The sequence below is a fragment of the Zootoca vivipara genome, chromosome 2, assembly GCF_965207765.1.
Source record: "Zootoca vivipara chromosome 2, rZooViv2.hap1.1, whole genome shotgun sequence".
Classification (NCBI taxonomy): Eukaryota; Metazoa; Chordata; class Lepidosauria; order Squamata; family Lacertidae; genus Zootoca; species Zootoca vivipara.
In genome coordinates, this window is record NC_142584.1 from 53,512,537 (window position 1) to 53,527,057 (window position 14,521).

General features: G+C 41.4%; 1 protein-coding gene across 1 annotated transcript; it reads right to left on the reverse strand.

Moving 5' to 3' along the window:
- Nucleotides 1-7,131: 7,131 nt before the first annotated feature.
- Nucleotides 7,132-11,931, reverse strand: LOC148686869 (uncharacterized). The gene is made up of 5 exons (XM_088661184.1): nucleotides 11,764-11,931; nucleotides 11,619-11,648; nucleotides 10,389-10,418; nucleotides 9,446-9,583; nucleotides 7,132-7,248 (listed from the first exon to the last, which is right to left on the reverse strand). The coding sequence occupies exons 1-5, from the start codon at nucleotides 11,899-11,901 to the stop codon at nucleotides 7,132-7,134; spliced, it is 453 nt and encodes a 150-aa protein (XP_088517310.1). The 5' UTR covers nucleotides 11,902-11,931.
- Nucleotides 11,932-14,521: the final 2,590 nt, after the last annotated feature.

Consider the following 14,521-nt stretch of genomic DNA (forward strand, 5'->3'; position numbering starts at 1 on the left):
TGTGTCCCATAGCCACCCGAGGCGATCTTTCTCTGCCTGTCCCTATTTTGTTTCCTGCAAGACTGCCCAAGTGCTCTTAAACAGACCCACCAGCAGCATAAATGATGAAGGTGAACCACCATCGCCACCAGTGGATTGATGATGGCTGCTGCTACTTTATAGCAGTGCTGGAGCTGAATTCTGGTGTGTTTCTCTGCAGGTGTGATCTTGAGCTGCAGTGAGGACCCTAACATAGACAGTCAAGGGCTGAGTTAGCAGAAGTGATTAGCATTCAAAGCTCAGGGCCACTGTGGATTGATCTCCTGGCGTTGCAGCTTCTACTGCTACTGCCACTGCATTGGGCGAACTCAAATCAACTGAAGGTTGAAAGTAGTTAAGCGACATTTTTGAAAAATGAAAACCTTTGTGGGTTTAGAGAAACTGAGATGCTAACCACAGAAAGCTTTACTTTGTACGTCTAAGAAAGGTAGTTTGAAGTCCAGGCTGTGTTTGGGGACTTTTTGATAGTTGGAAATTTTGCTTTTGTAAAGTCAGTATTCTAAGAAACACATCATCGTTGAACTCACCACCAGAAATAATGGAAATGCAACTTTCTTTACTCATTTCTAATGATCAATAATTCCATTCTCTCCTACTCCTCTCCTATTTATAACTAAATATAGCATATTAAATCCTGGTTGTTAGTCTCACTTTAGCGCCACTGAAACCAGTAGGGCAAGTTAGTCATCATGACTTCAGTCCCATTGATTTCATTGGAACGCAGTTGTCACTAACTCGGTCTGGATCCAACCCAAGACCTTCACTGATTTAAAAACTTTTTTGAAAAAAAGTTTGTGAGAAAGGAATAGTTGCACACAAAAAACAAAAAACCACCAAACAAACCCACAGCTATAATCTGAACTATCTTTGGATGTGTTTGTGTGAACTGGACAAAGTGGCAGAAGGCAAGCAGCACATTTGACGTTAGCTTTTTACTTGGCTACGAGTGATTGCCAAAGAAGAAGAAGAAGAAGAAGATACCAGTTGAGAAAGCTATATAAAAACTTAGATCACTTAGCTTCCTCAATTACCTGGAAGTAATTGATAAAGTAAACCACTGAGCCTAGGGCTTGCTGATCAGAAGGTCGGCGGTTCGAATCCCTGTGACGGGGTGAGCTCCCGTTGCTTGGTCCCAGCTCCTGCCAACCTAGCAGTTTGAAAGCACGTCAAAATGCAAGTAGATAAATAGGAACCGCTACAGCGGGAAGGTAAACGGCATTTCCATGTGCTGCTCTGGTTTGCCAGAAGCGGCTTTGTCATGCTGGCCACATGACCTGGAAGCTATACGCCGGCTCCCTCGGCCAATAATGCGAGATGAGCGCGCAACCCCAGAGTCGGTTACGACTGGACCTAATGGTCAGGGGTCCCTTTACCTTTAATTGATTGGTATACATTGGTATTTACAGTTAATAAATATCAGAAACCATTTTGACTCTCCCAAACTGACCAGAATTAAAGTGATATCCATCTTGTTGTAGGAGTTTCCCCCACCCCACTGAATCACACACACACACATTTCCACATGACTAGCAACTTGGGAGCCATAATCCTGTAAGCCGGAGGCACTGCCAACTGGACATTTCCCCATTAATGGTGCCAGACTGCTAGCCATCTCATTCACAATGGAAGACTCCTCTGAACAAAAGACAGTGATCAACTCTTACGAAAATGTTAATTTCTCTTTGTGTTTAGGAATTCACACCTGGGAGGCATGAGAGAAGGACTAGGAGAGGTGTCAAAAGTGCTCAGATTTCTACTTTGAACCTCCTTTTTTGTGAGGTTTTGATTACATAGCTGTGATGTAGGAATGATGTATTGGGGGTGTTTCTTGGTGATGGGAAAACTGATAAAGGTGGAGGTTCTCTTGTGTTCTGGGTTCCTTCCTTGTTCTCCTGCGTGAGGGGAAGGACCCTGTTGCAACAGCAAAAAGAAAGGCTTTGCTTCTCAAAATTCTCTGGTTGGCCTCTGTTATATTCTCCGACCGATGGAGAACCCAGTAAGGGCTCTTGTGTACCCCATAAGGGAATAAGGGCAGGGTTTTGCTTATTACAGAAGCCATCGGCATTCTTAACTGACTTATCTTGAAATTGAGCAATTTCCTCCCAAAGTGTCTTTCTTCTCTAAGAGCTTAGGTTCAAACCAAGATAAAATTAAAAACAACTCTCGCAAAACAGAAAGTATCTGGCTAGAAACCACAATGAAAAAGATCTGCTCTAAAAGTGGTTTGTTTCCTGAAGGCTGTTTTTGCCAGCATGTAGATGTAGAAAGTAGTGAAAGGCCACTGAATGTGAACAAATGCGCTACAAATGCGCTACCTGACATTCCTTATGTGGGAGGGGTGGGGAGTAGCTCAGTGGCAGAGCATATGGTATCCATGCATGGTTAGTGGTAGAGCTCTTGGTCCGCATGCACAAAATCTTAATATCCAATCCACATCCAATCTGCATGTAAGGTGTGGGCTGGAAACAGCTTTGGCTGTGACCTTGAGCAGATGCCAATCAATGTAGACCCGGGATGAGGAACCTGTGGTTCTCCAGATGTTGAACTGAACCTCCCATCATCCCTAACCAAGGGAGGGCCACAAATCCCTCACCTTGATGAAGACAACACCCAGTTAGATGAAACAATAGTTTGACCCTGTGGGTGTCAGTTTTATGCATGGATAAATGTGTTTACAGTGCCCTTGAAGAAACTTAACTTTATTTCCATTTCAAAAGAGTTAAACTGTGTATTTGCAGTTGGTTATGCTCCAGGGATCAGGTGTGCTTGTATAGTGTCTGGAGAGAGCATTTGTACTGGGCACTCACTACAAATATTTTAAGGGTTCTGAATACAGCTTTCAAGGATCAAATGGTAAATGATCAGAATAACTTAAAATAAGAGCAAGTGTTTCAATATAAGCAACCTTTCCACCCGGTTTGGAAATCTGTTAAATCAGTATCCTCAAGGAAGAAATTGCAAATATGGGTTAGCCAGCTAACTAAATAATATAACTAGAAAGCCTTGTTCAAAACACATTCAGAATATGTTGCATTTTATGAATACTTTTGGCAGTTGTTAGAGAAGATGTAAAGATATATATATAGTTAGCAAAGCGAGGAGAAGGCAGCAGAGAAGAAGAGGGAAGAGAAAAATGTTTAAAAGAGCTTAAGAAGGGAGCCTTTTATTTTCATCTCTCAAAATTATCAGTTCATCTGCTCACTGTGACTATTTTTCAGATCTATCGTGAAACACGTCACAATTTATTGTGAAGGATTTCCTTTGCTAATAATAGGGGAGAAATTATACACACAGTTAAACATTTATCCCCTTTTTGCTTATGAAGGATAATTATGAAAATGTTTCAGAACTCCTTGGTGTTATTTAGAATGGTGGCCCTATAAGAGCAGAGCAATATTTAGGAAGAAGGTGTACGCTTTGCCCATTTTCCTGGATGCTATCATATGGAATGAGCAATTTCAAGGATGCAGCCCAGAATTGCATTGGCTTTTTTAGCTGCTGCATCACACTATTGAGGGGAAAGGCAACCAATGGAGTGGAAATGATGAAAGAGGAAATTATGACAACTTTTCAAAGTTTTGGCTCACCATTAAGAGATATGCTCCTAATATGCATATGTGGACAACATTCCATGCATGCAATTTAGAATATGGTTCCATTTTACAGCTGAGGAACATTGATGCACAGCAGTAGGTAATAGTCACAGGATCAGTTGATGAATCTATGCCATAAGAGTGTAGACATGTTAAAAACTAAATGACCTAAGAGTGCTTTCCCCAAAACCTCTGAGCAAACATGGCATCTCCCACCCACATTTATGAGTAATTAGCAGAGTTTACAGAGTGATGGCATAAGCCCAAGCACCCTTTCTTTTAGAGATTAAGTATTGACCCCACCTCTGCTGCCAAGCAACTAGAACAGGAGAACACATTCATTTCTCACCACTGAACAAGTCCACTCAAAAGCACTCCAAAAGCAAGTTGCCTCTGTCAATATACTTAGCTCAGCGTTTTCATTACAAAGGTTGAGGACCTCTTCTCTCTCTCACACACACACACACACACACACACCTTCTTGTTTCCTTTTCACTCTCCTCATTTCCTTTATTCCAGCAGCACAGTTATTATTATTATTTTTTAAATCCCTTTTAAAGCACATTACCACCACAGTGGAAGAAAGCACTTTTCGTTTCCAGTGTTCATCATTAACTGATGTGGTTTGTTAAGGGAATGAGTAACGGCCCAACCTCCTCCACTCTTTTTATGACTGGAAGGTTTCATGATGCTCACCAGTGGTCATTGCAATGTTCTCAAAGAAATCAAAGACTTGTCCTCTGCTTAGTGGGCTTAGGCTACAGGAGTGTAGATTTCAGTTGAAAATTAGGAGAACCTTCTTTACTGTAAGTGCATTTCAGCTATGGAGCCAATTACTTGTGGGACTGGTAATCTGCCTCATCAGAAGCCTTCAGGTAGAGGCTGAGGAGGCATCATTTTGGGAGGTTCCAGCTCTTGATTCCCTCCATTGATCAGAGGGTTGAACTAGATAGCCTACAAAAGGGATGAGGAAACGTGTGCCTCCCATTTCAAAACTTGAGTGTCTCCAACAACTGACACATTTACAGAGTGTTTGAGTGCCACAGGGGCTGTTGAGGAGAGGCCTTGCGGGTTTCCTTCTTGCCTGCTACCATCTCCTCCCTCCCCTTTTTTAGGAGGTGAAAGGAGGGATGGACAATAGTGGGGTGCGGACCCCAATTTGAGGATGAGTTTGTTGTGGTGGGGAACTGTGTTCACATTGGAATGAGACTCCTTTTAAGTCAGGCAAGTGCATTTGCCTATTAGAGCTCCCTCCATCAGATAATCTTCCCATTCCTCATCAAGTATCTGGTTGCGTTTTGGACCCTATGACACAAGTGGATGTTATTCCATGTGCGAAGGGTGTGTGTGTGTGTGTGTGTGTGTGTGTGTGTAGTGACTCTGGAGCTTCACAAATGGTTTATCATGGGGAGAAATCTCTGTGCGGTTTCACTGCCCACATATGTGGTTTCGTTTTGTCAGACAAGTCTTTTCCCCACCCGCCAACAGCAATATCACTTGAATAGGAAAAAGTATACACAGAATAGTATACACAGTTTTTCCACATGCACATATTCTTCATATATGAAATAAGTTATACAGGGTTCAGTGGGCTTACTCCAAAGAATTTGCCATTTTGTCCTGCACTGTAGCAGAGTCCAATTGCCACGCCCATCTCCATGAAGCTGACTTTTTAAAAGACTTTTTTTAAGGTAGGCAAATGTCCCCCTAATATATTGTTCCACCCTTCAATCCCTGTAACATGAATTAATTTTGTCTGTTGTACTGGCGGGAGGCTGCTGGTTTCTTTGTATGCTATCTACAGATACCGTATGAAACTGCTCCATGATTATAAAAGGAGGGAACTGATCCGGGTGTGCAAAGGGATATTATCCAGAAAAATGAACGTGGCAGGCTTTGCAGGTCAGAGAGCTTTGTGTGAACTAAAGTTTCAGCAATCACTGGTTCAAGAAACATTTCATATAGGCTCTAAAATTTCTTTGGCCATCATTACGAGATAATATGAGCTGAAACTGTTCTTCGCCATTGTACCACTTACATACACACCTCAGCAATGACAGTTAGGGAAAATGATTCAAGGAGATGCAATAGAGAAAACCTCAGTGTACAAGTATATTCACCATAGGACCATAATTGAACATTCCATCTCACAATAACAATAATTAAAAACCATGAATTGCACAAAATAAATTTATTTAAATATATGTTATATACCTACAAAACTTTCATAAATACATTTTTCTTCGCCTGGTTTGCAAATATTATGCAATACTTTATAAATAAAATTATAAATAATTTTGCAAAGAATATATAAATTCCCTGCATTCCTGTTTAGATTTTTTTTAGTTTTGCAATCCTCAACTTGCAGCTAGAATTGAAGTATAAATGACTAGACAACCAGGGACAATCATCTAGAAAAGTGCTTATAACTCAGTTAAAAGCAGCACGTTACATAAGAGGGTCTATAACTTAAGGCTTCACCAGGGCCCAAAATATTTCTCACAATCCCATTTGAAAGAAGTGCCTAGCCTATGTTGAGTGTTAACTTCCAGAGGATCTGTGGTCATTAAAAGAAACGGAGAATCAGTGTCTTAGCTGACAGCCCAGTTCCTGTGGAACAAACATCAAAAGGAAATCTTGCAAGATTTGAGATGTGTTCAGTGGAAGCTAGTCTTTTGGGGCAAATGGGGCACTGCCCCACAAAGCTCAGCCTGCCTTCAGCAAGCCCCCACCCAATAGCTGCCAGCTTCCTATTTACAACCAGCCCATAGTAGCACCCTCCAGCTTTCTCCTCTTTAGACTCTGATGCCCTTGTAGAACTCAGCAGGGAGGAGACAGGGAACAAAGATAGAATTAGCTGGTTCTGCATCTGATTGGCTCTGGTTCCATCCAATCTAATGTCCCCTGCCTTCTCTCCTACCAATCCCACTGGGTGGATTTCTGGTGCCATTTGTCTGATAATCCATGAGTCCCAAACCCAACAGTTGGAAGACACATCAGACAAAGACAAAATTTGGAGCACACTTTCTTTATCCCTACTTCTCCTTTTGCCGGGGGGGGGGCCTTATTATATTGGTATTGCTTAATCGTTTATAATTTGGGGAGGGTGGATGATTTTTTAGGTGGTGAAGGGAGGGTGGCAGAGAGTATAAAGCAGGAAAATGTCCGGGGGGATTTGTTGTGTGCAGAAATATGTTGAAATATCAATTAAATAACAAAATGAGGTCATAAGTACGTAGTAGGATTTCTAGAATGATTTCACGTGCAGAAATAAATATGTATTACGATTCGATAACATTAAATAATATATTAAATAAATAAATAAATAAATTCATCTTTGGCACACTATTATAAGTTAACAAGCAAACTGCATTCCTTTTCTTCTTCTTCTTCTTCTTCTCCTCCTTCCATGATACGTACTGATGAGAGTCCTGGTTTGTTCAACACACTTGATTAGTCAAAGAGCAGCAGAGCAAACAATCCTTTGCATGGTCCAAGTTCACAGAGTTGCTTTTTTGGCTGGCAAATGACTGTGCAAGGTTTTCAGAAAGCGATCAAGGTATTCTAAGAGTTTGTCAACACTTTTGCGTGGTGCTGTACAATTCTCATTCTTCTCCTGTGGGGCAAAAAGATTGTGTTGAAAAATTAGATTGTTTGCAGCTTGCTCACAAGCAGGGGCTTCATTTTGCCAATGGGTCATTGAGATATCACAAACAGCTCATGGGCAAATATTATAATTTTTTTATTTTAAAATGTCAGATTATTTCCAGAAAGGAAAAACCGGGATTGAATGGGGGTAAAAATACTGGGTTGGCATTTTGATGCCAATGATGGGTGGAAAACTGTGAAAAATCTTCACATATGATGGGTGCCCACCTCACAATAAACACTTGTCTGGAACCACCCAGAGTGCAGTGTGTGGAAATATTTTCTTCCACAGGGCAGATATGTTGAGTATGGTGTCCTATGATTCCTGATTTAGGTGGAAGTTGGCATCTCTTGTATCACTAACCTATCAGGCTATTTATTACTGACCACACACGTGACTAATCCAGGGATAGTCAAATTGGTGCCCTGCCAACACTGTTGAATTCAATTCTCATCAGTCCCAACCATCATGGCCAGTGGTCAGGAATGATGGGAGCTGTAGTCCAACAGCATCTGGACAGCACCATGTTGGCCACTCCTGAAACATTTAAAAATATGTTGTTTTTGTCAATTGATTGCATTAACCCAATTCCTAATGAAGATAGCCTTCACCACCAGAAGTTCCTTTAGGCTGCAGTCCTAAATTTAGTTCTGGGCACACAAAGGATTACTTTGTTAGGCATGGTAGCAGATGACCAGTGACAAGGAAATTGCAAAGTCAAAAGGCACCTTAAATGCTCTACCTCTAAGCTGCAGACCCTCTCCCTAATTAGTCATCTTCATGACCCTCAAGTATCTTAATGACCATCAAAATACCATTGCAACCCGTGGAACTTATCTGTTGCAGCTCCATCATGGTTTATTTCCAAAGATGGGGATTGAAATTATTACTCTGAGAATATGCACTTGACGTACAAAGTCACCTGCTTCTCTCTCAATGCTCTTTCCTAATGTGATTGCTGTATCAACACTGGATCCTTACCAGCAACCTAAGGAGGAAGCTCTGCTCCACCAAATGATATGTGCCCCATTCTCTCAACAAGAGGTCTGCATGCAGAATTTAACTTCTGTATGTGCACCTGTGGACTGAAGATAGGGCTCCGGAGCTCAGAAAGCACATCTATGCCCACACCACATGGACCATCCAGGACTATTGAAGGATACTGGGTGCACATTTTGATGCAAGTGGTAATATTCTGGAGTTGCTAGTTCTCGCATATGACTAGGGTTGAACCAGGTCTGTATTTTACGCATATATACCACAATTTCCCACTTTGTGATCATTTTCCTGGCCCTCCAGCCACATTACTAAATCCTAACAGTAGAGAGCTGAACCTTATTCTTATGGAACAGTCCTACCAGCATTTTCACTGACAGAGTGGTTCATAGGATTGAGGACTCAGATCCCAAGGTGGCACGAGAAGACAACCTATCCAGTTTGTATGTGATGGCAGCTGATATTTAATGGGATCTGTCCCACTCATGACTAGGGCTGCATCAACACTCCACACACCTCCTGTTCCAACGCAGCTCAGATGTTCACATGAGGGTTCCCTCCACCCCCAGAGCAGCGTGTGCATTAGATGGATTTGTAGCCATTCTTGGGAGTTCCTGAGGACTATAGAATGGTTCCAGATCCCCAGCTCTGGCCCACAACTGCAACCAATATACATTACTGTTAAGATGTGGTCAGGGAAATCCTAATAGGAATTTAGAGAATTACAGTGGGATTTGGGAGAGGTTATGTGTTAATAAAAATAAAAATAATATATTTGTACCCTGCCCACCTGACTGGGTTGCTCCCTCCACTCTGTGCAGAGCAGTGTTTAATAGATCAGAGTTGATCAGCTCTGATACACTACACATACTTAGAATGTTGAATTTGCTACTGCTGCACAAACACCTGTTTTATACCACTGCAAATAAGATAGCGCTTCATGATTGGGCTGCCTTTAATACAAAAGTGCTTCACCATCATAGCTAAAGCTCTGGATTTTGTGGTTTTGGATTATTATAGGCCTTATAGTAATATGGATCCATCAGGATGTACAAATAGGGACAAACTGGAGCTAAACTAAAGCAACTTTGTAAGGTTTCTGTAAGGGTAAATATGTTCCAATATACGGTACCTTTGCTGAAAAGTTAACTAAAATAGCTTTACTTACATCCTTTTTCACCAAATCTTCTTTTAAGTGCTTAAGGTTGCTGAGCAAGTTGTCGATGCGCAAGTTGTCGTCAGTTTCAGCCCTCACCAATTGCAATGAGTTGATAAATACATCCAAATTATCCTTTACACAAAATTCCTGAAATGAGAGTATGTGTGGAATTATGTATCCTTCTGTAGAATAACATGCTATATGCCAAAGTGATTTAAGACCAGACACAATTCAGTATTCTTGCACAATTCCCATTTACGTATTTCTAAGAGCCTTCCACAGAAGAACTTTCAGGAAAGTCATGCCTACTCTTTTAAGGAGCAGTATTTGTTCTGAATAGATATCTTTTCCTGATCCAGGCTTAGAATGCCATGTTGATGTCCATAAATTATAGACATTTCATTAGAAGGTGAGTGTTCTGTACCTCACAAGCCCTTTTAAGACCACTCACAATAAGTGGGAACTAATTTTGGCAGGATCATGTTTTACCTTTTTAGGGGAAATCCATTATTTTGAAAGATAGGTCCCCATTTGAAAACAACCCACTTCTTTTACCCATGTCTTTTAAGCCAGGACATCCTAATGCCGTACCCATGTTCCCTCCTTTTCAATATGCCAACTGCTTTACACACCAAAAGTACTTATTCCAGCAACCCATACCCAATATTTGAAGTTACAGGTAGGTAGCCGTGTTGGTCTGACATAGTCAAAACAAAATTTAAAAAATCCCTTCCAGTAGCACCTTAGAGACCCACTAAGTTTGTCACTGGTATGAGCTTTCGTGTGCATGCACACTTCTTCAGATACCGCTTGCACCCGAAAGCTCATACCAGTGACAAACTTAGTTGGTCTCTAAGGTGCTACTGGAAGGAAATTTTTTTTATTTTGTTTCCAATATTTGAAATGATTCAACATTTTAAATAAGGAAAAAAAACATGTTTTAATTTCTTACCTGGAAATTTTCTGGGACAAGTAGTGATGTCTGTAAATATTAAATGACAAAATGTAGTTAAGTAGAGGCCATGTGAAAGTTAAAGGACATGTTCAATTAGACAAGGTTAAAAATTAGATATACCCTGATAGTCCCCTTTGCCTGCCCGCCCGCCCATCTTCAAGGGTCGCCTCAACCTTACGAACACATCAAGTCAGAGGATTACAAGAGGCTCAGCAAATGGCAAGGAGCCATTCATGACGGCAAGAGGAGAATTCTATGTAACTTTTCACGTCTTTTCACGTCTCCTAACCTATCCCTGTGGCATTTTAGAAAGGATGCAGCTTCATGGGATCTCTGAATATTGTACCTCTGAAGACACTATCTCTGAATGCACATATGGAAAGGCTCAGTAGCACAGCCTGGGTAGCTCAGTTGGTTAGAGCTCAGTTGGTTAGAGTTTGGTGGTGATAATGGCAAGGTTCAATCCATGTATGGGACAGCTGCATACGTTCGACTAGATCATAGGTAGGCAAACTAAGGCCCGGGGGCCGGATCCGGCCCAATTGCCTTCTAAATCCGGCCCGCCGACGGTCCGGGAATCAGCGTGTTTTTACATGAGTAGAATGTGTGCTTTTATTTAAAATGCACCTCTGGGTTATTTGTGGGGCATAGGAATTTGTTCATTTCCCCCCCTTCAAAATATAGCCCAGCTCCCCACAAAGTCTGAGGGACAGCGGACCGGCCCCCTGCTGAAAAAGTTTGCTGACCCCTGGACTAGATGATCCTCAGGATCTCTTCCAAGTCTAAAATTCTATGATTCTATGATCTGCTTTGTATGCAGAAGGTCCCATATTCAACTCCCAGCATCCCTAACCCTGCCTGAAACCTGGAAAGCCATTGCCAGTCAGTGCAATGACTCAGAATACTGAGCTAGATGGACCAGTGGTCTGAATCACACTATGACAGCTTCCTATAACAAAACATAGAAAGAGGAGTTTCCTATGTGCCTATTTACTCAGGTAGGCCCTAAATTCCATTGAGCTTGTGCCAGGGGAAAGTGGAGGGTTCCAAAGACACATTTCCACACGTAAATCTTCTATCATTGCGATTCCACTGCAATTCCAATTCATTCAGACAGGCTTGGTTTTATATGCATGTTTACTCAGAATCAAGGTTTACTGAATTTAGTGGAGCCGAGGAGGTCTTTCCTAAATAAGCATGCAAAGGACGGCAGGTTTAGTTTCTTACCATGGCTGGATCCTTGGGTATCACTTTAGTCTGCAAACAACAAAATACAAAATGAGGTTAGCTGGTAGAAATGCATTATTTCATGATAAAACGTTTTAAAGTTCAGTCAAACATTAGTTAACTTTGCTTTACAGTTAGAGCATACCCTTAGTGTCAAATCTGCCAGACGATCCTGTGTTTCTATAAGCCCTTGTATAAGTTCTTTTCTCGAGGTCGGGTTACGTGCTGGTTTGCAATGGATGTATGCTCCAAGGCAAAGGATGATCAAACAGTGGGGCAGCATTGTGGTGATAGCAGTGTGCTTCAGTTTCCTTGTTCTGAACCTGGTAAGACTTTGATGCTCTTATATATACACATGAAGCTAAAGGAAATGATTAATATCTCACCACAAAAGTCAAGCATACCCAACGGAGGTGGAGGGGTGGGAAATTACCTTGAATAATGGAATCTCCTAGCTGCTTATCTGATGTTCGGGTGCATATGATTTGTTGTGAAGAATGCTTGAATTTTAAAGGGAAATGTATACATATATGACCACAGAGATCAGCACTTTTAAGTTCAATTGATTTTAGTGTGGAGTTAAGCATGCAATAGTACATAAGAATGTAAGAAGAGCCTGCTGGATCAGGCCAATGGCCCATCCTGTCCAGCATCCTGGTCTCACCATGGCCAACCAAATGCCTGCAAGAAACCCATAAGCTGGATCCGAGCACAAGAGTGTTTTCCCTTCCTACATTTTCTAGCAACAGATATTCAGAAGCATCTAACTATAAAGGCAGAACATAGTTTAGCCATTGATATCCTTATCTTTCATGGAATGGTCTCTTTTAAAACTATCTGAGTTGCTTGCCATCACTGCTTTCTGTGGGAGCAAGTTCCATACTTTAACTTACTATCTGCCATGAATCTTCCTTGTAAGTTCATAAGTTCCAGTGTTATAAAAGAGGAGAAAAACATTTCTCTATCCACTTTCTCCATTGCATGCATCATTTTGATAAACTTTTATCTTGTCACCTCTAACTCACCAAAAATGATCAAGGGCATGGAGCGACTCCACTATGAGGAAAAGGTTGCAGCATTTTCACGAAAAAAGAAGTTGCAACGCTGCAACCTTTCCTCAAAGGGAAGATGCTCCATCCCATTGATCATTTTGGTTGCCCTTTTCTGGATGGTGTGTCCTGTATCCTACTTTTACAATGGGTAGTCCTCTCTTTGAAGGGCTCCTCAGTGGCTGCCTAACAAAAGGCCAATTATTAATAATATTAATAATAATACCCCCCCCCCCCAAATCTGGCTGGGTTTCCCCAGTCACTCTGGGCATCTTGCAACACATAAGACCACAGAAAAACGTCAACCATTAAAACTTCCGTATACAGCGCTGCCTTCAGATGTCTTCTAAAAGTTGTGTAGTTGTTTATCTCTTTGACATCTGATGTGTGTGTGTGTGTATACACACACACACACACACACACACACACACACACACACATACTCCCGTCAGATATATATGCATACTTCCGTCAGAGATATATATGCATATGCAGATTTTATTCAGATCTGTGCTCCATTTCATCATCGGTGTTGCAAAAGGAGCTGCTAAGAGTTAACAGAATTTAAAGTAATTAATTCCATATAGAATTATGTCCTTACATGATTTGGAATTATGAAGCCACCTTCAATCATCCATGTACAAGCCAAGTTACAGGGAACCAGGCAGAGGGCCTTCTCAGTAGTGGCACCTGCCCTGTGGAACGCCCTCCCACCAGATGTCAAAGAGAACAACTACCAGACTTTTAGAAGACATCTGAAGGCAGCCCTGTTTAGGGAAGCTTTTAATGTTTGATGGATTACTGTATTTTAATATTTTGTTGGAAGCCTCCCAGAGTGGCTGGGGAAGCCCAGCCAGATGGGCGGAGTATACATAAATTATTGTTGTTGTTGTTGTTGTTGTTGTTGTTATTGTTATTATTATTATTATTATCATCATCATCATCATTATTAGAGCCCTGGTGATGCAGTGGTGGATCTCTTTCTAAGGAAGGAGTTTGGACTATTGGTTCATCATCATGGGGATGTGACATGAGAGCATGGTTCTATCTCTTCAGGCATATGGGCAAGTATGGGCACCAAATGGGCATACAGATGCAGCCTGCTTCAGATAAGCCAGGCTGCAAGATCAGTGACCCTGACCACAGGCTTGTAGATAGGGGTGCTAGTGGGGCTTTCCTCCCCCTTATTTTTTTGTTGTAAACAAGTAATTAGCTCAACAGGAAAACCTTTGTTTTAATAGTCCTCTCAAGCACCACACATAAGCCAACCAGAGTCATATATTCTTTATCCCTAGCTAGTTTGCAGCATGGGGGGGGGGAAGAGAGAAAGGATTCATTTTCATTTCATTTTTTGACTGTAAGGCACAGGACAGGGGGCACAGTTTCCATTTGAGCAGTTCCTCAACTTTCCCCCTTTGTTAAGGTGGGTTATAAGAAAAAGGCTTCCTAAGAACCCTTGAGGGTGGGAGTGGAAGGGGGGAGAATAGAGAATTCTGGAAGTTTCTGTTGAAATGCATCTAGGTTGTTGATGATAATTTTATTCAGTGCTTTTTTCTGGGGGGACACATACCCCTAAACATTTTGTGAATCTTTGTACTTTTGTCCATTTACTGTATTTATTTCTCCTGATTTGGGATGGGTAGGATTCTGCTACTTGATAATGAAGAACTGAAACAAGTTGACTTGGACTAATTTTAGTTACAGGTAGGTAGCTGTGTTGGTCTGAGTCGAAACAAAATAAAAAAATTCCTTTAGTAGCACCTTAAAGACCAACTAAGTTTTTATAAAAAACTTAGTTGGTCTTTAAGGTGCTACTGAAGGAATTGGACTAATTTTGTCCTTCTGATTAACAGG